General features: G+C 45.5%; 2 protein-coding genes across 46 annotated transcripts in view; both read left to right on the forward strand.

Annotated features, from left to right (window-relative positions):
* NR1H3 (nuclear receptor subfamily 1 group H member 3) overlaps positions 1–5,046 on the forward strand; it is a 59,062-nt gene extending 54,016 nt beyond the window's left edge. For all 10 annotated transcript variants that reach the window (XM_074955409.1, XM_074955411.1, XM_074955415.1 and 7 more), the window contains one exon: positions 2,977–5,046. In XM_074955409.1, coding sequence (XP_074811510.1) covers positions 2,977–3,123 — 147 coding nt within the window. In that variant the 3' untranslated portion in view covers positions 3,124–5,046. The remainder of the gene's footprint in view (positions 1–2,976) is intronic.
* Positions 5,047–5,647: 601 nt separating this feature from the next.
* MADD (MAP kinase activating death domain) overlaps positions 5,648–25,919 on the forward strand; it is a 124,092-nt gene continuing 103,820 nt past the window's right edge. For 31 of the 36 annotated variants that reach the window (XM_074955425.1, XM_074955422.1, XM_074955432.1 and 28 more), the window contains exon 1: positions 5,697–5,839. The gene's annotated coding sequence lies outside the window, so the exon portion shown is untranslated. Of the gene's footprint in view, positions 5,840–25,919 lie in introns of all 36 variants that reach the window. The other 5 variants (XM_074955453.1, XM_074955420.1, XM_074955450.1 and 2 more) reach the window with 3 other exon arrangements.

Genomic DNA, 25,919 nt, shown 5'->3' on the forward strand with positions numbered 1-25,919 from the left:
CTCTCCTCGGGACTCTCTCAAGTTTATCTACTTCTTTCCTGAAGTGGTGCACACAGAACTGGACTCAATATACCAGCTGAGGCCACACCAGTGCAGAGTAGAGCAGGATAGTTACCTACCTTTTATGACATACAACACTCCTGTTAATACACCCCAGAATACTAGCCTTTTTCCACAACTCCATCACGTTGTTTCATATTCAGTTTGAGAGACGCTATAACCCCCAGATTCAGTTAGTTCCTTAAGTACCCTAGGATGAATTTCATTAGGCCTTGCCACCTTTAATACATCTAACTTATCTAAATATTCTTTTCCTGTCTTGGTGTGTATTCTTCCCCCTTGTTAAATATCTAGTCACCATTAATCTTTTCAGTGAAGACTGAAGCAAAATAGGCATTAAACACCTCAACCTTCTTGATGCATGTTATTAGCTCTCCTTCCCTGCTAAGTAGTGGGCCTACACTTTCCTTTCTCTTGCTCTTAATGTATTTATAAAAACCTCCTCTTATTGCCTTTTGTGTTCTTTGCTACATGTTACTCATTTGTGCCTTAATCTTTCTGATTTTGTGTCTACATGCTTGCACTAATCTTTTTGCTCATCCTTAGAAATTTGTCCATGTTTCCATATTTTGTAGGATTCCTCTTTGGTTTTAAATTCATTTAGAGAGCTCCTGGTTGGAGCTATATTGGTCTCTGTGACAGAGGGCACTAACCTCTCATGAGCACCTCCGATTGGCTAGGTGTGATGCTGCAATCTGTTTTCTCCTAGCACCCACTGTAGGCTGTCAACCTCATTACAGGGTATGCAGTGGCTCAGTCCTCCAACCAAATCGCACAGTCAATATGATTAAGGAAACATACCCCTTCCAGGGTAACAAGTTTAACACACTATCAACCCTCACATGGGTCTTCAGCCCTGTCTCTGGGCCCTTTAACAATAAGGCTTTGTCCCTTTCTCAGGACTTATGCTACTTCTCCAGTGGGAAAACCCAGGCTTGCCCATTAGCACAAATCCCAACCCAGGGACCCTGTAAACAGCACCCACATACTGTTGCCTCCACATCGCTGTTGCTATTTTCAGGGCCTTTTCTCACATAGCCCCTTTCCTTTCACCCATTACCTTAGGGTTACACTTGTCAGGTCCTCTTGTTCTCAGGGCCAGTAAATCAGCCTATTGAGTGCTTCTGAACACATTGTCCTCCCACTCCCAGCTGACCTGCTCAGCTCTGCCTCCTGGAGTTCCTTTTATCTGAGGCTGCTGTGCTTTGATTGGCTGCTTCTGTGCAGCCTTTCTAGGCAGTCCTGGAGGACCCACGTTTGCTGCTCTTTTCCTGGGCTGGGGTATGGTAGGACCACAAGGCCTCCAGCAGGGAGCCTCAGGCACACCCCGTAACAGCCTCTTAATAGTCTTTATATCTTTTCTTGCATTGCGATAGTTTGCTATTGTGCCTTTAATATTGTCTCTGAGAAACTGCCAGCTTTCCTGAGCTCCTTTTTGCCTTAGATTTTCTTCCCATGGCACCTTACCTACCAGTTTTCTGACTTTGTTAAAGTCTGCTTTTTTGAAGTCCATTGTCTTTATTCTGCTGCTCTCATTCCTGTCCTCAGAATCATGAATTCTATCATTTCACAATCACTTTCATTCAAGTTGCCTTCATCCTTCATATTCGCAACCAGGTCCTCCCTGTTGGTCAGAATCAAGTCTAAATTGGCTGTCCCACTTGTTACTGCCTCCACCTTCTGAAACAAGAAGTTGTTTCCAGTACATTAAAGAACCTATTGGAAATTTTGTGTTTTGCTGTATTACTTTTCCAATAGATTTATGGGTAGTTAAAGTCCCCTATTACTATGAGGTCTTTTGTTTTGGATATTTCTGTTATTTGTTCTAGAAATACTTCTTACACCTCCTCCTCTTTATTTGCTGGTCTATAGTAGACCCCTCATGATATTGCCCCTGTTTTTCCCCTTTTATTTTCACCCAGAGACTTTCAACTGGTCTGCCTCTCACCTCCTTCTGGATCTCAGACCAAGTATATTTTTAATGTATAATGCAATACCTCCTCCCTTTCCCCCCTGCTTTTCCTGCCTGAACAAGCTATACCCCTTTATATCAATATTCCAGTCATTAGATTTGTCCTGCCAAATCTCAGTGATGACAATTAAGTGTTAATTTGGCTTAGGTACTAATATTTCCACTTCTTCCTATTTATTCTCTCTACTCCTTGCATTTGCGTATAGACAGCTAAGATGATGAGCAGATTCCTTTACTGTTTCCCCTCTTGTTGCTCCTATGAATTTATTGTAATTTTTCATTTTACCTTCCACATCTAGATCTCTGTTAAGATCACCTTTTCTTATATCCACCTGTAGGCTTATGTTACCTGCCCCCTCTGAACCTAGTTTAAATCCCTGCTCACTACATTAGTGAGTTGATGTCCAAAGATGCTCTTCCCCTTCTTTGTCAGGTGGAGCCCATCTCTTCCCAGCAGTCCTCCTTCCCAGAACAGCATTCCATGGTTGAGGAAGCCAAAGCTCTTCTGTCAACACCATCTCTGCAGCCACTTTTCATTCTGAGACAGTTTTTCAGTCAAAATTTAGTTAGATTTATTCTACAAGACGTGAAAAAATTGAAACAAAAATTATTTCAGGTTGAACAAAACATTTTCATTCAACCCAAAATGATTTTTTCTCCAGTTTTTATTTTGGCCACCAAACTGAAATCAGTTACTAGTTCAGCTGTAGTTATGAACTCCCCCAGCCTATAATCCTGCACCATTCCCAGCAGCACCCTACTGGGAAATGCTGAGTCTGGAATAGCTGTGAACTCCCCACACTGGTGCTCCTGTCCCATTCTGTACTGGGAGATGCTGGTATTGAAAGATGTGAGCTTGTGCTTTTAATGCATCCCATAGGTGGTTTGTCTTGTGAGCAAGATTCTGGATTTACTTATGACTGTCTATTTGTGTGACCCTGCAGGACCATCTGATGTTCCCTCGGATGTTAATGAAACTGGTCAGTCTTCGGACTCTAAGCAGTGTCCACTCCGAACAAGTTTTTGCCCTTCGACTACAGGACAAGAAGCTCCCTCCTCTGCTCTCAGAAATCTGGGATGTGCATGAGTGACTATGTGCTCCCAGGGCAGCAACCTGCTGAAGTAACACCATCTCCCATCCCTTGCTAACATGAAGCCAGCCTCCCCGCTCCAAAGCACTGAACTGTGGGCTGGGCTGGGCAGTGCAGCGTGATGAGCCTGTGGTTTCTGTAATGTGATGAGACTGTGCATAAGGCACCTGGGAGAGATCAGATTTTTTGTAATCTTTGATTTAGTGCCTCCCAGAAATGGGATCACATGTGAAACACCTGAAAATGGTAGAGATGAACATCCCACCCCAAATGTTTCTTCAATGTCTGTCTTTTTTCTAAGTACATGTTCTGGGGTTTTGCCCCGTCTATCCTTTCCCTTCTCATTGATTCTGAAAGTGAATTTGCAGGAACATGTTAAACGTTCACTGAGAGCATCCTCGCCCAAAAGGCTTCCCCAGGGTTCTTAGGCAGGGTCCCCTGTGTATGTGGAATTGAGGAACTCAGGGAAGTTTATGTGGATGTGCTGGGGGTTTCTCTGTATTCCCTGTATTTAAAGTCTCTATGATGTGCTGCCCTTCACAAAGATTCCCAGAGAAGAGGCTGTTGGTGGCATTCCCTCTTTTTGAAGCTTCATTTCTAGAGCTGTCTTTTCATTCTGGCGCTCCTTTGGCAAGTAGATCCCTGGAATGTGCAGTGCCATTTACTGAAACTTATTCTGTGGGTATCTTCTATGTACCATAGAGATACCGTGGATCATCTAGCTGTCTTTTTTTAATAAGTTGCCTATAACTATAGTATCTTTTGGTTTGCTAGCATGTGAAAGCAATGACTTTAAAAAACATGGAATAGATTTTGTGTAGGAGAAGAGAAAGGAATGGAAGCATCGGTGTCTGGGCAGTAGAGGTGGTGGAAGTATATCAAGAACCACCAAAATTTTAGTAGATTTAGTGGGTTCCAGTGAGAGTCAAGATTATCAGATGGGGACAGAGAATGCACTGTATTTATAGCGTATTAGCAGGCATTGCCTAACCTATAGGCTGCACAACTCTCTCAGAACCCTGTCTACAGGAATATTGAGCATAACCAGCTCTGCCCAAGTGTTCTCCCTTATGCGAAAGGTCTTTCCAAGTGTATGGTCATTTGTTAGTGATTAGTGGGATGTGGACGTATCTCTGTATGATGAGTACCCTCCTGCCCTTGTATATGTAACAGGGTTAAAAAAAGAACTAGATAAATTCATGGAGGATAGATCCATTAGCCGGGTGGGCAGTGATGATGTCCCTAGCCTCTGTTTGCCAGAAGCTGGGAATGGGTGACAAGGAATAGATCACTTGATGATTACATGTTCTGTTCATTCCCTCTGGGGCACCTGTCGGAAGACAGGATACTGGGCTAGATGGGCCTTTAGTCTGACCCAGTAAGGCTGTTCTTATGTACTTCTTAAACTCTCTCCTCTCCACCTTGTGCATGGTAAGACTCACCAGTGACCCCTTGGTCCATAAGTATTTTAGTATTTAGAGCAATAATTTGACAAAACAGAAAAGTGTCATTGCAAAATGTGTTTCTCATTCTGCAAAAAACAACAAACAGTATTTGACCCAGAGATGTAACCCCAAGTCCCCTGGTTTCATGTATTTTGTCTCTAACAGGGATCTATGTTTGCTTGCCCAGTGAGCATCCCAAGAGGCTGGGTTCACAAGGCTCGTAGTTTTGGGCTGTGTATGTGAGCACCAGGCCTGTGGCAAGGGCTTTTTGTCCATTTTGCACTCAAGGTTGGTCCCCTGCCTCTAGCCTTCATTCTGCACCTTTGTAAAGCACTTGTAACAATCTGTAAAATAATCTGTTATTTTTTATAACTCGTTGCAATTGCAAAATTTCTTGTTTAAATCTGTATTTTTAACTAATCTGTTTGAGAAATGTTAATGTTTATACAAAAGAATAAAGCCTAATACAGGATTTTTGACTAGCTATGACGCACCATCTTTTAGGGTTGGCATAGTCTTAATCTTTTGAACCTCAAGATGATTATTAAACAGGAGAAAATCTAGCAGGGAGGAGGAGGAAGTGGTTGAGAATGAATGACAGTGTGGCTCCAATTTAACTTCTTTCACCCTCTCCACATGCAGGATGAATCTCCTATGAGAGTCCTCAGATTGTTATACATCTTTCTGTGACCCATTCACCGCTGTGATAGGAACCAGAGATGGCTCAGTGGGGCCAATGCAGCACACGGAGACTACAGGGCCCAGCATGCATATTCCATCTTGATTGGTATTGCCAGGGTCCGGGGAGAGCATTGCATGCTGGGATCTGTAGTCTAGTGACCCGCATCTTCTGCACGGAGAGGTGGGGCTGCAGCCTGTTCTGGGCTATGCTCATCAAGCCCCTTGCCTTCATTAGAACACGTAGCAAGCACTGGCTGGCTCCCTCTCCTGCCTTGGGAGGCTCCCGGGATCGCAGCGGGTGACTGACTTCCCCAGCTCCCTCCGTGCCCCAGTGAGGCCGGTGCGTCCCGTCGCGCAGCCTGCAGCACCCCTCCGCCGAGCGGTGCCTAGGTGCGCTCCCCCTCCGCCGCGCAAGTGGTTGGCTCCGCCCCCACCTCTCGGTGGTTCGCTCCGCTCCGAGGTCTGGATGCGGAACTGGCCGGTCGGCTCAGAGCAGCCGGGGACGGCGGCGGAGGCGGCCTGCGGTGGCAGGTAGAGGCAGGCCCCGCTGCGGGGGCAGAGCTGACGGCTTGGGGGCTGCGTCACGTGCGGTAGGGGCTGGAGGAGCTGGGGGTGCCCGTTAGGGGCAGTGCGGGCCTGGTGTGGGCGGGCGGTGTGTGTACCCTGGGGGCTGTGCGGGCTGACTGGGACGGGGGCGTAGGGGAAGGGGGTGGGGGTGGGTATGCTGGGAGCAGGGGGCAGTGTGGGGTGACTGGGAAGGGGGTGGGGGCGCTGGGAGCAGGGGGCAGTGCGGGGTGACTGGGACAGGGGCATAGGGGAAGGGGGGCACGCTGGGAGCAGGGGGCAGTGCGGGGTGACTGGGACAGGGGCGTAGGGGAAGGAGGTGGGGGTGCTGGGAGCAGGGGGTTGTGTGGGGTGACTGGGACGGGGGTGTAGGGGAAGGGGGTGGGGGCGCTGGGAGCTGTGCGGGCTGACTGGGACGGGGGCGTAGGGGAAGGGGGGGCACGCTGGGAGCAGGGGGCAGTGTGGTGTGACTGGGACAGGGGCGTAGGGGAAGGGGGGCACGCTGGGAGCAGGGGGCTGCGCGGGCTGACTGGGACAGGGACGTAGGGGAAGGGGGGGCACGCTGGGAGCAGGGGGCATGGAGGGGTGACTGGGACGGGGGCGTAGGGGAAGGGGGTGGGGACGCTGGGAGCAGGGGGCTGTGCGGGGTGACTGGGACAGGGGCGTAGGGGAAGGGGGTGGGGACGCTGGGAGCAGGGTGCTGTGCGGGGTGACTGGGACGGGGGCGTAGGGGAAGGGGGGGCACGCTGGGAGCAGGGGGCAGTGCGGGGTGACTGGGACAGGGGCGTAGGGGAAGGGGGTGGGGGTGCTGGGAGTAGGGGGCAGTGCGGGGTGACTGGGACGGGGGCGTAGGGGAAGGGGGTGGGGGCGCTGGGAGCAGGGGGCTGTGTGGGGTGACTGGGACGGGGGTGTAGGGGAAGGTGGGGTATGCTGGGAGCAGGGGGCTGTGCAGGATGACTGGGACGGGGGCGTAGGGGAAGGGGGTGGGGGCGCTGGGAGCAGGGGGCAGTGCGAGGTGACTGGGATGGGTGTGTAGGGGAAGGGAGGGCACGCTGGGAGCAGGGCGCTGTGCGGGGTAACTGGGACGGGGGCGTAGGGGAAGGGGATGGGGGCGCTGGGAGCGGGGGCAGTGCGGGGTGATTGGGACGGGGGTGTAGGGGAAGGGGGTGGGCACGCTGGGAGCAGGGAGCTGTGTGGGCTGACTGGGATGGGTGTGTAGGCGAAGGGGGGTACGCTGGGAGCAGGGAGCTGTGTGGGGTGATTGGGATGGGTGCGTAGGGGAAGGGGGTGGGTATGCTCGCAGCAGGGGGCAATGTGGGGTGATTGGGATGGGTGTGTAGGGGCAGGGAGTTGTGTGACTTGAGAGATGTTTGGGGCTGGGAATCACTTGTCCTGTCTTCCTGAACAGCTGGCTGCTGCAGTGTTACTTCCCCTGCTGCATCCTCCTTCCCATGAGTTGTCTGGGACTGAGCAGTGCAGCTGGGCTACGGCTCCCTTCCTTCCCCAGCCTTGCGCTGTGGTGATGCTCTCATGATGGAGAGTCCTTTTCAAGGTCACTGCGGGAGGGGGTAGGATGTCACTTAATCTCCTCCCAGCTTTTGTGGACAGAGATTTCTATCAGTGTCTGCCCCTGTCTTCTCTGGGTCCCAGGTTCATTATGTCAGAGGCCTAAAAAAGCACCCTGCAGCTCACACTCTGAGGTGGTAGAGTTATTTGGGGCCTGCTGTGCCGACTGGCCGCTTTGGCACGAAGGCTACAGGCCTCTGTGCTTGGGTCTGGCAGGATCCTGCCTGTACTGCCTGTGGTTTTCAATTCCTGATCTTGTGGTTGTCCAGCACATGTAGACCCTTTGGGTACATTCTGAGGTGTTAGTTGCTCTTCTAGATGAGACTGAACCTCTGCAGTGTTTCAGGCTTCTTCCTGCTCAGGGTTAGTAAAATCTTCAAATGGTGGTGGTAAAAGGGCTTTCTTTAAAGGAGGCTTCCTGATTTCCCATCGGGAGCTGACGTTTGATACAAGTTCACTGTACTGTACAAAGTGTGCTCTCTCCCCTTGAGGATGCAGAATTATGTGGCTTTAGCCAGGAATGAATAGTCACTGCCTTTTAGAAGCTGTTGCTAAGTTATCTCTTTGCTGAGGAAGGGTGATTTTCATAGGTCTTGGGGGTGATTAGTGGGGGGAATTACAAAGATACAAAATGAGTTTGTGGTGGGGGTGTTTATTCTTCACACAAAGGCTCATTAAAGCAGGGATAGAAAAAGAAGGTAGAAGTGGGAAGGGGGGGAGGGCTCTGAGAGGAAACTGATGCTCTTTCTTCTTCTCCTTCCACCCAGGAAGGAAATGGTTAGGAAGTTCGCAGACTAGGAAGCTAGGAGAAACAGGGCAACTGACCGTTTTTCTTGCAGAGACTAGATTTCTTACAAAGTACTCCATAAGTTAAGGATGTCATTCTTTGGTGTTTTGCTCTTTTTTTGAACCAGGTTGAAAAAAGCTTGGGTCCTAATTTTCTTCGTTGGGGTAGAGTGAAAGAATGGTATAATTAGAGGTGCCAGTTGGAGGAAGCAGTCCTCTGTTCCTCTCCTCCCACCCCCTTTCTAGTATTTCTAGTTATGGCCTGAGCCTCACTCATACAGAGCTATTTTAGGTGTATACTGAGCAACATTTTAAAATTATTTAAAAACACAGCCATATAACCTTAACTTGGCCGCCATAGAGATGGCAATAGGAATTGGGAATATAACAGTTCCCTACCTGGCCCTCCTCGATCCCCAACAAATCTGCCACTTTTTCTGTGTTCAACACAATTCCAAATCAGCACTCCTGTTCATACGCTCCACCAGAGCCTCACTGTGCTCTGTATAATACCACTGATCTGGGGAGAACTTGGCACTGGTTGAGAGAGGCTGAGGGAGGCATGAGAGAGTGTGATCATCTTCTTTCTTATGGCTTAGGTAGCAACGATTACAAATTTATATTTAGATTTGATAGCCAGCATGTTGCCGCATAAGTGAGTTGGTGAATGATCTTCAGGCCCCTAGTGAAAGAATGAAGGGGACATTCAGATATGATGTGCTCCATCGTGTTTGTGCTTGGTGACCACAGTCGCGTAGAGATGTTTGCCTCATTTTCCATTGAAACAGGGTTTATTCACGTATCCCATGAGATGTCCTGATGCGATATGAAATGCGCCAGTCTTTCCGACATAAATCAAAATCCCGTGTTTCCTTGTCAGGATCAATGATGATCTGTTTGTTTTGAGTGGATTTCATGGGTCTGTGGGACCACAGGATAATCATAAACAAAATATTGAGTAGCAGGTTGGCATCTACAGGAGAATCTTAGGCATGGGTGTTGGTCAAGGGATTTAGCATCTTCCTGAATGATTTAGTGGCAGGAGTAAAGGAATGTTCATGAAAAATTCAGATGGTATTAAATTAGGAAGAGGTAAGAATGATTATGGGGATCTAGAGAGAATAAAACCGTGGGCAGATTTAACTTGCATCAGTGTAGCTAATACATTGGGGAAAATGATCTAAAGTAGCAGTTCAGTAGAAAAATGAACATTTGGGAAGCAATAACACAGAGAACTATAGAGTGAGAATGGATAGAAAATTAGATACAAGTTTGGTGTTTTTGCTTTCACGTCATATTGCATTGTGCTTTGTGAGCTACGTAGGCGGAAGCATCATGCCATGGAGCTGGGAGGTGATATTCTTTCTCCTTGTCCTTTTGACTAAGATCAAGTATAGTGAGTTGAATATTTGATATGTTCTCTGTTAGGGTACAATTGCAGATAGGCACTGTGTAGGTTAGTAGGTCTTTTTAGTTTCTACTTTCGTCCTTTATCTCTGGTGTGACTGCTCCTAGGATATTGCATTCAATCCTGGGTAATTCCATCCCAGAATAGAGATATGAGGGTCTGGAAAAAATGTAAACTTTTTGGGAGAAAGTATATTTTTTCCCCCCATGGCCTGGCTTGGAAAAACTGGAAATTTTGGGAAAATTTGAAAAGAAAGAGTTACATGAAATATGTTCTCAAAATGAACAGTGAAAGAATTTTTAGAGTAATGTTTAAAATAATATTGGTATTGATGCCCTTCAGTCCTTCAAAATTCTTTCTAATAACAAATATTTTAAAATGTTTCTCAAGAAACATGAGTTTCTTCTGCTTCTGCATCTGCATGATAATGTCAGGTTAGGTCTATTTACATACTATTTCTCAGCCAAAAAGATATAACCTTCCTTTTTGTTTACAACAATATTGTTGCATCCTATTTTCAACATTTTTTTTCATATTTGCCAAAAGGCAAATAAATACACCTAAGTACTTTAGTGTGCAGCTGCAGTTCCGTCCTCAATGCTAGGTATAAGTCGTCATTATTCAAATCAAATGTAAAGAATTTATACGTATTCATTTAATAAATATACCAAACTGTACTTTTTATGTGCTAACTAAATTATACATAATACATTTCTCATTCTTAAGTAAAGTTTCGTTTTGATAAGCAGATAACTATTGCAGATATTTTGATTTTTTTCCCCAAAATTCAATTTTTTCCTCAAAAAAATTCAAAAGCTTTATTTTTGCATGTCTTCAAAATTTCTGAAAATTTTACACCCCATCCCAGAAAGAAACCAACAAATTAGAAGGAGAACATAGAAGTCTAACCATTGATCAGGAGTTTGAAGGAATTGATTTAGCAACAAGAATAAAAGAGCTAAATAAGTGCAGCTTGGCTAAGCGTTTAAGGTTGGGATGTGAAACTGTCCCCAAGTATTTCAAGGGTGTAAATACTCAGCAAGGCAAAAAATTGTTAATGACCCAGTAGAATATCACTAGGAGTAATGGGATGAATCTGAGTAAAACAAGCTGAATCTTGAGAAATCATTTCCTAATGGGGCGATCTACAAAGTTGTGGAATGATCACAGTATCTTAGCTACTTGTCTTCATAGATTTTTAAGGCCAGAAGGGACCGTTATGATTATCTAGTCAGACCTACTGCATAACACAGGCCGTAGAATTCAGCCAGTAATTCTTGCATCTAGTGCCGAACATCTGGCTGAGCTAGAGTAAATAAAGATGTCTTTCCAAAAGACACAAAGATTTTCAGTGACAGAGAATCCACAGATTCCTATGAGAGCTGTGGGAGAATTTTTTATGACCATCACTTAAAAATGTACTCCTTATTTCTAGTCTGAATTTGTCTCTTACAACTGTAGGGACTAATTTAAAGAAACTCTAAAGAATCAGCCCACTGGAGTTCAACACAAATGGCTCTTGTTGCTATAAACCTGAGGGGACACTGCCATCCAGGCTGGGAATCTTTGTGCCCAGCAGCCACTGAATTGTGGGGTGTCCTCCTCACTGGTGCTGACTGCTGCTTTTCCTTTACTGACCAGCTGGCAGAACTGGTGCTGCTTTGGAAGTGAGAGGTATGGTTTGCATGTGCCTAAGTTATCCATCCTGGGCAATTCTACTCTTGCTGCACCCTCAGAAATTGCAGTCCAATGAGACTCTGCTACAAGTCCAGGTCACTATATAAAATAATGCATCAATTCAGTAGCTGGGGGCAATGTGGCCTGTGAATCTTCTGTTTTTTCCACAGCCTATTGAGCATCTTATAGCTGTAGCAGACACAAAAGCAGGGGCTGGTCCTCACGTTGACTACAGTGTACCTTGTACTATCTAATATGAGCGCGCTCTCTCATTTATTTGTAGGGTAGACTATGGTACTTAAACAAGAATGAATTAATCCTTGTGACACTCCTGAGCAGCAGGAAGGTATTGTTATCCATTTACATATTGGGAATTGAGGCAAAAAGAGAGTGACGTACCCATGGCATATCAACAGAACAGGTAAAACCTGAGCAGCTGGAGTGCATGCTTCTCTGCCCTGTTTCTTCCCAATGGGAATCAGTCCTGCTCCAAAGAGGCCCTTGTGGGGTCAGATTGGAAGTTCTGTCCCTATGGCCTGTTCCTCTGTGAGTATCTCTTCAGATACTGTGAACAAGGGGGCTCAATTAGTATCTCTTGCTATGATTTTGGTAATAATGACACCTGTTCTATAGAATCTGGACTAATACCCACCAAAGACATTTCACACAAGAGTCACTGAACCACCATTACTTTCTGTCACTCACAGTTAAGCCAGACTAGAATTGATTATTTTGCGCTCAAAAACTCAGTTTCCCTTTTCCCTGAACCATCTCATCTCATCACTTGTGTCCTTTACAAATATAGGATTTTCTGTTCTCCCTTCACTCTATAGTCACCATCCTGGGTCTAGAAGAGTCCTTCAGAGCCCAACATGCTGGTCCTTGCTTGGGCCTAGGTATTGCTTGGAAAGCATTTCCTTTACCCATACCTCCCTGACAGTGAACATGCTTTTCCATTGGTTTCTCAGCACCTCTGAGTCTTCCATATAGCAAACTACTAATCCAGAAGGTACTGGGTCCACCCACTCCATCATTTTCAGCCCTGGTCAGCTGTCACTGAGAAACCAGGATTAGAAATCAAATGGAGAACTAACTACAGGGCTAGTCAGGATTGAGAGGCTGTGGGGGGTGAGGGGGAGAGAAGGGTGTGTGTGTGTGAGAGAGAGAGAGAGAACAGTTTGGGGCAGTCATGGAGTGAAGTCTGTAAGTGAGTGACTGGTTTAAAGCTGGGGGAAAGTGGAAGAGGGTGGGGATGCTGAACGAAGGCCACAAGGGTCAGGTAAATATAAAAATCTATTTTAAATGTGATTTTATGTGCTCCTTAATTTCATTCTCTTGGGAGATGGACAGAGAGCACTGAGACCACTTGTTAGCTTGCATTCCTTTCCCCCTTCTCTCTGCTGCTGACTGTGGGGTGTTGGGGGCTCCTTGGAGTCCCCATCAGACCATGATTTGAGTTGTTTGCAATGTCCTTGCCCCATTTGAGCACAGAAGGAGTTGTCTGAAGAAAACAAACAGGTTCTTTCCTCCCTCCCCTCTCCTGTGGAGGAAGGGAGAAATCAGAGGGGGGGGGGAGAAAGACCAAGGTGGTCTGTCTCTTAAACCAAACCCAAAGGGTGATCAAAAAGAGGGTCTATCAGCAGGTATAGTATATTTAATCGGGATTAGGGTCTGCCTCCAGCCCCTTCCTTAGGGTCACTTCACTGTACCTGGTCCATGCAGTCTCCGAGATGGTGAGGTCTAGACAAAGTTTTGTAAACATCAGAGAAGTGAAGTTCTGGAATAGCCTTCCAATGGGAGCAGTGGGGGCAAAAAGCCTAACTGGCTTAAAGACTGAACTTGATAAGTTTATGGAAGGGATGGTATGGTGGAACTGCTTACAATGGCATATAGCTGATCTTTGACTGCTAGCAGCAAATATCTCCAAGTGGCTTTTGATAGGACACTAGATGGGGAGGGCTCTGAGTTACTACAGAAAATTCTTTCCCAGGTGTCTGGCTGGTGGGTCTTGCCCACATGCTCAGGATCTAAATGATGGCCATATTTGGAGTTGGGAAGGAATTTCCCCCCTGGTCAGATTGGCAGAGACCCTGGGGGTTTTTCACCTTCCTCTGCAGCATGGGTCCGGGTCACTTGCAGGCTTAAACTAGTGTAAATGGTGAATTCTCTGTAACTTGAAGCTTTTTTAAATCATGATTTGAGGACTTCAGTAACTCAGCCTGAGGCTATGGTTCTTTTACAGGAGTGGGTGGGTGAGGCTCTGTGGCCTTCAATGTACAGGAGGTCAAACTAAATGATCATGATGCTCCCTTCTGGCCTTAAAGTCTATGACTGTCTTCCTTTTTGATGATCTGCAAAACTGAACTGAACAGTTTGGTTTGGGAACCAGCACCATGGGGCTCCTCCATTCACTTTTGGACTCCACAATTCCCTCCCTCCTGCCATCTCCAGCATAGCTCATTCTTTTCGGACTGTGTCCCTCATTCTCCATAGCAAGGGTCTAGGGTTCTCCTTGATTAGCCCAAGGTGATCTCTAGGTGATGGTGAATTAACTGCATTCTCCCTGGATGTGGGGAGAGTGCATTGCGAAGTCCTTGATCAATTTCAGGAATTGCTACCTCTGTGCAGGGGTGAGGCACTCAACTCAAGCACTGTAGTCTGTTCTTGGCCAATGGGTCTCTCGCGTCTTCCAAGGTTTAAGAAGATTCACGTGATAGATTTTAGTTTCCTTTCTTCTACCTGGTTTTATCTCAGAGTCCACCAGCCCTTCCTGAGTAACAACTTCAAATGGACCCTGCCATCAGCACATTAATCTTGACTTGGCAGCAAAAGGACCCGGACACCTGTGTAGAAAGTCCATAGTTGAGCTGCTCTATAATTTTGTTCTTGTGCATGTTGGGTCTTCCTTAAGTTCTCTCTGGCAAATACCTTTGTCCCGAATCATTCCCTTAATTGTAAAATGTGTTGGGTTGTGCTTAAGGCCTATGTCCTGTTCCTCCCAGCCCTCCCGTGGCAAATCCAAGATTCCCTGCTGTTGACAACCATAAAGTAACTCAAAGGCAGAGAACCCTGTAGATAGGGTTGCTAATTTTGGCTGGATGTATTCCTGGAGGTTTCATCACATGACATAAATCTTTAATTCTTGGAGACTCCAGGCCAATCCTGGAGGGTTGGCAACCCTACCTGAAGAGGCCTGCAGGACCTCCTTTATGACAAACAGAAGCTGTGAGAATAGTTGGTCCCAGTGGTTGGGGTCGTTACTAATAAAGCGTCTCAACATTCACTTCATAGTCTTGTTAAATCGTTTGCTGGGCCATCTGTTTGCGTGCAGTACACCGAGGTTTTACAGGGGCTTGGCCTTTAGAATGGAGCATAATTCACACCTCAGCCAGGAGATGAAGTTAGTCCCTTGATCCATTAATATTTTTTGGAAATCCCATGCATGAGAAGAGCTTCAAGAGTTCTGGTGGTACCACTGTATGTGTCACGGAGCAAAGGGGAACCTTCTCTCCGACACCACCTGCATAGCCATTCGTTGACTTCCACGATTCGATGGTCTCTACCCAGGCCTTTTCCTTCCACGGGGAGGATGGACGAGAAGACCACTTGTGCCTCAAACTCCTTTATCCTTCTTCCCAGAGCCACATAGTCTGCAGTGATCCACTCAAGGTCATTCTTGGCGGTATCATTGGTGCCCACTTGGAGAAGCAGGAAGAGGTAACGATCCGAGGGCTTGATGAGTCTCGGCAGTCTCTCCGTCACATTGTGAATCCTAGCTTGGAGAGGGGCTCAGGGCTGTGGCAGGGGGTTGGGGTGTGAGGGCAGGTCATCAAGGACCGACCCTTGGGGCACTTCACTTGATACCGGCTGCCAACTAGACATGCCAACTAGACATGGAGCCATTGATCACTACCCGTTGCTGTTGGGTGGTCCACTGCTACAGCAATTGCTTCTGGAACTGCTGTTGCTGAGTACCTTGCTGTTACTGCATCTCTGCTAGCCACTTATACCTCTGCTCTGGTTCCATCTTGTTCAGAGCTGCTGAGCTCTGTTTCCCTTTATGGCTTTTTTTTTTTTTTTTTTTTTTTTTTTAAATCCTTGTATCAGGTGTAATTATACCCGCATTCTCTGCTGTTTGTAGTCGGTTGGGAGCTTCCCTGAGACCCTACCAGACCATGATTTTGAGTTGTTTGATTTCCTTACCCCATTTGTAGCACACACAGAGTTGTCTGGGAGGAAAAAAAAAACCTAACAAAAAGTTCCTTTTCTCTCTCCTTCCCCGGGGTGGGGGTTTTGGGAGAATCAGAGGTGGAAAAAAAAAGAAAAGACAAAGGTGGTCTCTCTCTTAGGCAGTCATTTTGGTCACACCTTTGGGTTAGGTTTATCAGCAGGTATAGTGTCTTTAATCAGGATTAGGGTCTGCTGCTCTCCTTTTGGGTCACCCTGCTTTATACCTGGTCTGTGAAGTCTCAGGGACAACAGTAACTATCTTCCTCTTTGCTGATTTGTCCGTGTCACCAGCAGTCTTCTTTCTGTTGGCCACCTCTTCCTGTGGCAGGCTTTTTCTTTTTGAATCCACCCCCCGATAGGCAGAGTGAGCCTTACAGGTGCTCCTAATTAGTGCTGGCTGAGCCCAGAAGAGCTTGTTAGCCTCCCACCTACTAGAGTGATGATGTGCCCCCTCATACTTACCCCTCTTCCAACCTTTGTAGGTTGGGCTCAGTGGGGCAGGGAATTTCTGCGCCCCATGTGCAACTTGTGGGGATCCTAGGGAATCTGTTACCTGCCCTGTTTTGGCCCCTCTCCAGGAAAGAGCACTGAATTTCCAGCTTAAGGACCATTGTATCATGAGCGATGGGACTTGCTAAACAAGTGGTGTGACCAATCCAAAGGGCCTGGTACCTAAGTGAGGTGAGACGCTATCAATCAGTGACCATCTTTTTACTGTTTGAACAGATCTTCTCTGCTCTGCTTACTGCCCTCTTGTGATGTATCTTCTTGCAGGCCCAGTCCCTGACTTGCAACTAGGGTGACCAGACAGCAAGTGTGGAAAAATTGGGATGGGGGTGAGGGTAATAGGAGCCTATATAAGAAAAAGCCCCAAATATCAGGACTGTCCCTATAAAACTGGGACATCTGGTCACCCTAATTGCAACTGCCCTATCTGGAGGGTAGCACTATGACATCAGAAAGAGCTTGGTGGATACTCCAACAGCTAAATTATTGTTCGTTTGCATCCAGCAATTTTTAGTTTAAATGTCTTATGCTAATTGTCCTAACTTTGTATCAAAGCTTCTTTTTAATTTTTGATGACTGCATATATCTAGTGTTTGGCCCTGAGAAAATAGCTTCTCATTTCCTGTAGCATCAGAACTCCAGCCTGCTTGCTGCATAGACAAATTGGATATAAAAATCCCCAGCACACAACTCAGGCTGAGAATGTTTCCTCTTCAAAAACAAAAGTTACTAAGATGTTACAACTGAAAATTTAAACTCTTTGCTCAGATAATCCAGTTCAGGGCAACACAACTTCTTGGTGTTCACTGTATTTCATACAGATTGTACCAACAGATTTTTAGCTGAGATTTGAAGACAGATGGTGAGTTGAGGAGGCAAAGATAAGTAATTAGTAAACTGCTTCAGATGTAAGGAACTACATAGGAGAATGCTCTTGCACCTGTAACAGCACAGTTATATGAGGAACAGAGAAGAGAGAGGCTGAAAAAACATAGAAGGAAGTAATAGAAGGAGATGAGGTTGACTGGAGCAAACCCGTGGAGATTATTTAAAACAATATAAATTTTAAACTGGATCCTGTCATGATGGGGAAGCAGGTGGAGTTGTCTGAGGGTGTGGGTGATGGGATTTGTACCTGAGAAAATGGGCAGCAGCATTCTGCACGTGCTGGAGTATGGAGAGTTGAGGGGATGATTACAGAAAAGGGTGTTGGTCTAGACAAAGTGAGAGAGTACCTTTTTAAACCTTATTTTTAGTGTTTAAACTGAAACCAGAGTTAAGAGTTAATCCTATGAATCCGTCTGTGAGTCGCATGCTGCAAAGAGAGTCATTTGATTCTGTTCTCCCACATTAGTGTATCACCATTGCTTTCTTCCATGAAACAGTCTCTTTGTGGTAGGAGACAGCAGATTCAAATATTTATTTAGAGACCTCACTCTTCTCCTGTGATCTCTCCACTCGTTCCTAATCTACTTCTGAGGCCAATTCAAGACCTGGGTCTTCTCTTCAAAGCCATCAATGGGTGGGGACCCAGCTACATCAGCAACCACATCTCTGTCCATGAAGACAGCTGAGCTCCTCTGGGACAAATGCTCTTCTGGTTGCAACTGGCTGTCACACCTGGCTTGCCCCCTCTGCACTCTGATCACTCCTGAAAGAGTCTCATGCTTGTGTTAATGCATAGTCATTTGGGACGGTAGTATTAGGGTGAAACTGAAAAGGACCAATCCTGGTGGGTGTTTGGGGAAGCTTTGAAGAAGCAGCTGTGTGTGTCTGGGTGAGTGATGGACGCTTTGTCAGCTGAGAGTGTATGGTATGTTTTCAGTTTTTAGTGAATGCTAATGATTGTGTTGCATCCCTAGGTGGGGAAAGCCCTTTTGATGGAAGGGTCTAGTGCCTGCGGCAGATATGTAGGTGTCATGTAGCACAGGGGCCTTCAGGTGCCAGGAGGTAGATGTTTAATTGCCAGCTCCTGGGTAAAGCTTGTTTGTAGTGTGGGCCGTGCTGAGAGCTTTTGTTTATGAGCTGAGAGAAGGGGAGGGCTGCAGCTGCTATATAAATAGCTCTGACAGGCTGGGATCTAGGGAAGAGAGATTGGGTTGCTATGGAGATTGATCTGAATCAGATTACCTGCGGCTCTTGTTCTCCAGCCTGTGCTTGTGTAGTGGCTGTGTGGCTTTGCATGTGCTGGGGAGCATGCCGTGATCAGACTGAAGGGATAGGACAGAGGAAGGAAACAACTCCGTGGCCAGTATGTGGCAAGATGGTGAAATCAGCCACTAGAGCAACCAAGAGCCTTAATCATTCTGGGCTCAGCCCTGTGAAGCAGCAACAACATTCCTGTCTGTGGGGTGCATACCATCTGTTTGCATGTGAATGATTCTGTTTCTGGTAGCGTGTGTGGGGGTTATGATGAACCTAGCTGCCTCTGCTCACTAATGACATGGTGGCAGCTAACCTTAGAGAAACAGTGACTCATAGGTGCCAGGGCCAGAAGGGACCATTATGATGATCTGGTCTAACCTCCTGTATAACAAAGGCCATAGAACTTTCCCAAAATAATTCCTGGAGCATAGGTTTTAGAAAAACATCCATTCTTGATTTAAACATTGTCAGTGATGAAGAATCCACCATGACCCTTGGTAAATTGTAGCAGTGGTTAATTACCCTCACTGTTAAAAATTTACGTGGATTAGAGAACTGACTTCTGAGTCTACAGGGTGTTTGTAAACCAGCTTGGTGATGGTTTGGGGGTCAGGGGAGAGAATATCTTCGTGTATTAAAGATGCCCTTTTTGGGGGAGGATGTCCGTGGCTTGCTTACTGAGTCCTCCTAACTGGACTGCTCTCCAGAATGATTTCAGTGAGCTGCTCTTGTTACTGATGAACACCATCTCACATTTCATTTTCTAAATCATTTTAATTTGAGTTCCACTGTTAATCTGCTCCCGCTTCACTGCCTTCTGGTTAGGCGGAAGGTTCAAGTAGTCAGAATGTGCCTTCTGCCCTGTCAATAAGGAAGTTTTCCTGCTTTAGGAGACACTTGTGCTCAAGGCTGAATGTTGTTAGATTCTTTTTGCTATTGTATGTCTTTCGTGGGGTTTTGTCTTCCTTGGTACTGTGCCTGCTATGGTCCAGCTGCAATAGACAAATGTGTTGCCACTGTCTATGTCAGGCATGCCTGCAGTGCTTCTAAAATGCATCCTGTCCACATACAGACCTGCACCCAGGTATTGGTATCTTTGTTAGGAGTACATATCCTCTGCCTGCATTGTTGCCCTGAAAGGGTGAAGGGCAACACCAAGTTGAAACAGTTAAACTGGTGCAGCAAATCCTTCCAACTCTGCCTTCAGTGACTACTCTACATTTTGCTGGCTTCCCAAACTGACCCTAGAGCACCCAAGGCCTATTTTGGGTTGTTCTCAGCTTAGCTGCGGAACTGTGACATAAAACCAGAACTATCGGTTCCATGTACTTATTTGTTAGTATTGCAGTAGTACCAGATGCCCCAAATGGATTTGGGACCCTATTGTATCGGGGACTTTTAAAATACAAAACTTCTATTAGACAGACTAGTAAATGTTAGTACAAATGTTGTATGTAGCCAGAATTGGAAACTCTCACACGAGAAATGGTAGGTTGTCTTCTGCTTCTGTTAGAGATCATTGCAAACAAATGCCACATCAGTCAGACCAATGGGGAAAATAACTGCACGAAGTGTACTGACCCACTTTAAAACTACATTCTGAGATGGGAGTTGCTGGAAAGAGAAAACAGAACTTTGATGAGATGATACTAAAATTACAAACACACTCATTGGGCAAAGCTACTCCACACTGAATGAATGTTGCATCTCTCATACCTCCTTCCTCCCCCTTTGAATTATGTAGGGATCACTACCACACACATGCAACTAGCTAGTCCTAACATACTTGCTCCTGTTGACTGGGAGATACCTGTCTCAGGATGTTCAAGGGTGAAACATGAGAGACAAGGAACCTTAGTTCAGTTGAAATTTAGGGATCAAAGCTGCAGGCTCTGCTTGATCAAATTCTTATTGAAGTGATACGGCCTGTATCCCAGCTGAGGATCAGGTCCATAATATACAAATAAGAAAACATACAAACACACAAAATGACACATACAACAGTGATCAGGGTGCAGGGGGATTCACCCTGATCAAAGAGATTGCTGGCTCAGTTGTCTGTGGCCAAGGTGTTTACAATATCGCCAACTCTCGTGATTTTTGGGGTGGTTTTCACCTTTCTTATGAAAACATGATGAAAGGCTGCAAACTCATGAATATTCTTATTTAAAGTGGCCACTGGCCACTATTACTGTCGGGCTGAAGCCAGCAAGATTGCCACCATTTCCCTGTGGTCTATCTGCATGTGGAAGTGAGACTGCCCTTAATAAAGTTGGCCGCTACCTCACTGCCCATAGGTAAAATGGCTGCCACTCTATGGTTCAAGGAGCTAGCCAGGGCAGAGAAACTGTGAGGAGCAGCAGAGACACTGTGAAAGGCTGATAGAAAGAATGAGGGGGAAACAGGATTAAGGGGTTGCTAAGGAATGGGGTCTAGGGGATTTTCGATTGCAGGAAGGAGGGTGATAGGGGGTGCGGAGGGCAGTGATGGGGGGCGGGATCTGGAGAGGATAGAATGGCAATTCCTCCAGCCTGTGGGTGGCGATGGAGAAGGGAAGTCCCTCCAAATAGCCAAGGGGACAGTGTTGCCAACTCTAGAGAACTGGAGAAAAAGATGAACAGTGAGGTGGCTAAGTTTGCAGACAGTACAAAATTAGTCAAGATAGTTAAGTCCAAGCTAGACTATGAAGAGTTACAAAGGGATCGCTCAAAGATGAGTGACTGGGCAACAAAATGGCAAATGAAATTCAAAGTGCATGTTGGAAAACTTAATCTCAACACTACGTACAAAATGATGAGATTTAAATTAGCTGCTACTACTAAAGAGAGAGATCTTGGCATCATTGTGGATAGTTCTCTGAAAACATCTGCTCAACTTGCAGCAGTCACCAAAAAAGCGAACAGAATGTTAGGAACCATTAGGAAAGGGATGGGCAATAAGACAGTAAATATCATCGTGTCGGTATGTAAATCCATAGTATGCCCAGACCTTGAAAACTGCATGTTCTGGTCACCCCATCTCAAAAGAAGATATATTAGAATTGGAAAAGGTACAGGGAAGGGCAACAAAAATGATGAAGGGTATGGAACAGTTTCCATATGAGGAGAGATTAAAAAGACTCGGACTGTTCAGCTTGGAAAAGAGACAATTTGGGGATGGGGGATATGATAGAGGTCTATAAAATCATGAATGGTGTGGAGAAAGTGAATAAGAAAGTGTTATTTACCCTTCCATGTAACACAAGAACCAGCGTGTCACCCAGTGAAATTAATAGGCAGCAGGTTTATAACAAACAGAAGAAAGTATTTCTACACACAACACACAGTCAACCTGTGGAACTTGTTGCCAAGGCATGTTGTGAAGGCCAAAAGTATAACTAGATAAGTTCATGGAGGATAGGTCCATGAATGGCTATTAGTGAAGATGGTCAGGGATGCAATCCAATGCTCTGGGTTTCCCTAGGTCTCTGGCTGCCAGAAGCTGGGACTGGACAATATGGGATGGATCACTTGATAATTGCCCTCTTCTATTCATTCCCTTTGAAGCACCTGGCATTGGCCACTGTCGGAAGACCGAGTACTGGTCTAGATGGACCATTGATCTGACCCAGCATGGCTGTTCTTATGTTCTTGTGGATTGATCGTGAGTCACAGGATTTTGATGTCTGCAGGAGGAGCTGTTGTAATAACACAAGAAGTGCCTCTGATCCTGTGGGTTTTTTTTCAGGACTGGGCACATGACAGAGCTCTGTGCAAGAACCTCGGAGCTGAGGACAGAGACCTGCCTTGCCACTGAGCCCTGCCTTCATGTATGGCTCTAGAGCAGAGAGAGGATCCTGTGGCAGCAGGAGGTAGGGGAGTGGGGAGTCGGGGAAGTAGTGCTGCTGGATGCCAGATAGAGAAGACCAGAGCAGCATCCACCATCCAAAAGACAACGATTCCCTAAGGTCTCAGAGGACAGTTTTTTCCATGGATAACAGATTTATTCTGGTTGTGACTATCAATGTGTCTCAGGGGTTTTAATACATAAATTAGGAGGAACATGAGCCCTATGTGGAGAGAAAATCAACTTTTCCTGTCTTGGTGGAACAAAGTATGCTGCCCATCTATGAGGAGATGACATCACAACCGATGCTGCAGAGGTTGGATTAATCAGAATGGAAACTGCACCCAGAAATATCCTCACACATTATAAGTCAACTTGATGGGCTGGCGATTGATTTTTTTTTTTTTTTTTTTTGTATCTGGAAACAACAGTAAAGTGCACTGCGGCCTCTCTCTGTCAGGACCTTGGACGTGAGGTGGTGAATAACTTCTTGCAAAGTCAAGCATTGTCTCTGCCAAATCCTTTTCACCTTTTCCACTGCTCCCTGAAGTGATGCAAAAGATAGGAATGAAAGGGCAGGAGTACTTCTGTTTGTCATTTTGGGTATGGGTCTCAAGGCTGATTTAACTTAATATTGGACTTTCCAAGGTCTCTGCCTCACAGAGGAGGTATTGGGCTATTGCAAAACCACTCCTCTATCCTGGACCAGACAGATTCAAAATGGATACTTGGAGGAAGTGATTATCACTCTCATGGACCTTAAAAGCAGTTCACAAATAGAATTTATTCTACTGGCTGGTGAAAGTCCATAGTTTAAATACCATGTTAAAACAAGTGAAACATAGCCCTGAGTTCCTCCAGCAGGGCCCCAATGTGGGTGTATAAGAGTGTCCAAGCAAAAAAGGACAAGTCTCTGTAGTATAATATTTATACTACGTCCAAGAAAAGGAAGTTTTGTACAAATCCCACATTGAATGCTTTCTTAGGGCAATGGCCCTTATTCCAGCCCCGCAAAAGTCATAGAACATGACTTTGGAGCCTCATTTTTGTCCTTATAGTGCTAGCCAGATAGAACCCCTGTAGGAGGTGTCATTATACTGCCTATCCGTGAAAGCAGACATCCCAATAGCTACTATCTCTAATCAGACAGATTTTATAAATTGGGAGCTTTCTCTGGTGACACCCAGTATTATACTTTTGATTCGGACAACTAGCCCTAACAACAGTTATAGCATTCATTTCCAAGTCCATTCTGTTCTATATAGGTTTTTATACCATGCCCATCATTGTAGTTTCAGCATGCCTTCCATTAGCACAATATTCAATGTGACTACATGTCTGTCACGTTTTTTATGTGCTCATCCTCTCCCCTCAGAGAGAGGTGTGTGCAGTGGGGTGGTTTCCCCCTATATATACCTGATGCTATCTATTTATGTTAGAGAAGGCAGGTCAAAGAAACATGCCTTGCACTTAGAGCAGAAAGTGGTGAGGATTGTGATGCTCCTTTGTTCCTCAGGACATGCATTTCCCAGACTTGGACTACCTCTGGAGAAAATTCAATCTCCTGCACGGATAAGCTTTACTCTTATTGTTGAGAGTTCCATTGTGCCAGAGAAGCGTAGTTGTCAACCATGGCCTTTTTGTCCTGGATCTTTAGATGGTCTCTTAAATAACCTGGGCTCAGACCATGGAGCACTTTTTGAAGATAAGGACTGAAACTTTGGACTTAATTTGAAATTTTATGGGAAGCCAGTGTAGAGAGTAAATTGAAAAAATATTTTTTACAACCACTGACAATCTCAAGACAGAGAAGACGTGTCTCCTGTATTGAGATTTGCTAGATGGCTATATATCCTTCTAGACATAAATTCACCAAATCCTATGTATTGGACTTCAGTCTTGTAGATGATGCCATTATTGACAGAAGTTTTCTCAATGTCTTAGTACCAAGGAGAAGATAGAGAATATATAATATACTTCATTTTAGATGTCCATATTTAAAGGATGATCCTTTTTCTCTCCCTTGAGCCACGCGTCTTTGAAAACCCATTTATAACAGATTTGTGGACTTTAGCACAGTGAGGAATAGAAATATTTACCTGTGCTTAACAGAAATTTTTCTTTCTTTGAATGATAAGAGTCACAGATCTGGCCCACCCTGGAGATAAATGGAACATTCAGAATAGAAATAGTAATTGACATCCAAAGACCTGAGTTTGTTTCGTTAAGAGGAATTTCCTATGCTCTGCCTTAGCATAAATTGTTGTGCTTTTCCCTCAAAATATACTTAGAACAATGTGTAATTTAGGAAAGTGGAATTGAATTATCCTGGCTCTGGAAGTTTCTCTCAACTGGAGAGGACTTCAGGCATTGGGGCATTCCCCTGCTGCCAGTAACTGACAGGTCTGGTTCTGCTCCCGAACTGCAAGCAGGCTGAAGTATCCATGGTAATGGATCTGTGGACCTTATTTACTAGAAGAAAACATTTTTTTTTAGATAAACACAGATAAATTTTCCTATTGTGTATTATAATTCAAAATAAATAATAAATGCATACCATTCTTCCTGACTGAAACAGTCAGGGAGGGGCATGTGTGCAGATGTTGGACAAGGATAAACCACTGGAACTTTTAGGAGAACCCAGTGTAATATTCTATGTTGGATATCTCCGAACAGGAGAAAAATCCTCCTTGATTCCCTCCCCCTACCTCACATACCCACTTTGTGTGAATCAGTATATTTTTTGTTGTAATTATGTGCATAGATAGGCTCTTCTGAAAAATAAGAGGCTAAAACTCCAGAATATGGTGCAGATCTTTCTGCCAGGAGCTATGCTACAATCTAGACTCTAGGTGAGTGTCTACACTGGAATAGAAGACCTGTGGCATGGCTGCAGCTGGCCTGTGTCAGTAGACTCTGACTCACAGGGCTTGGGCTGCGGACCTAAAAATTGCTGTGTAGATGTTTGGGCTCATGCTGGACCCTGAGCTCTGGGAGACTGCAATGGAGGAAGGTCTTGGAGAGCGTCTTATTTCCTGTATCCAAAGACCGTCCTCAGAAAAAGTATGCTAGTGTTAAGCACGCGGGACAGAGCAGTCCCTCAGTGTCAGACTTCCTGCTTTCTTGGAGCCAAGAACGCCTCCTAGTTCAGGTCCAAGAGGCCTGGAAAGGAAAGGAAAAAGGAGAAGATTCAGGTCAGGATCTCTTGGCTTCCCCATGTCTCAGTGTCTTTAGGTCAGAACAAGTTGGCCAGATCTGGGGCTTGGAGGAAGAACAGCAAAACCTCTCCAATAGGCCTCATTCTGTCTCCAAGAAAAAGCACCAAGCTTCCATTTTAAAAGAGAACTTAGTAGTTAAGCACTCTCCTTATCCTCATCTACAGAGAAGAAAGACCTCTCAGACTTCAACCTTGAACAGAAGGAGAGAGACATCAGGGAACTCTTTCCCCTCCAAACGGCTTTATCCCCAGGCTCCTAAATGCTGTCATCATCCTAGATATGAATAGCAGTACTCTATACATCTCTGAAGAAACAATGAATTGTAAGGAATGGGAGACAGCCAAAAAAGAGAGTGCTTTTCTCCAATTTACCAAGGAGAACCCTGCATCTCTTCCATCTGGTTATGGTGACCATTGAGAGTGTGAACAATCAACCAAATATGAGAAACTCTGAGGCAGTCACAAAATTTCTACACAGAGCTTAAAGCTAAATCTCCCTATGTCACATTTCCCAAGGTTGATATATTCTCTGCCATCATGACACTATTAAACTTACCATATATACTCGATCATAAGCTGGTTCATTTATAAGCCGACCACGCCAAGATGGATAAGTAAAAATGGAAATTTTCATGACCCATTCATAAGCCGACCCTATAATTCAGGGGTTGGCAAACTTTGGCTCCCAGGCCATCAGGATAAGCTGCTGACGGGCCGAGACGGTTTGTTTACCTCAAGCGTCTGC

Source organism: Natator depressus, chromosome 6, assembly GCF_965152275.1.
Source record: "Natator depressus isolate rNatDep1 chromosome 6, rNatDep2.hap1, whole genome shotgun sequence".
Classification (NCBI taxonomy): domain Eukaryota; kingdom Metazoa; phylum Chordata; order Testudines; family Cheloniidae; genus Natator; species Natator depressus.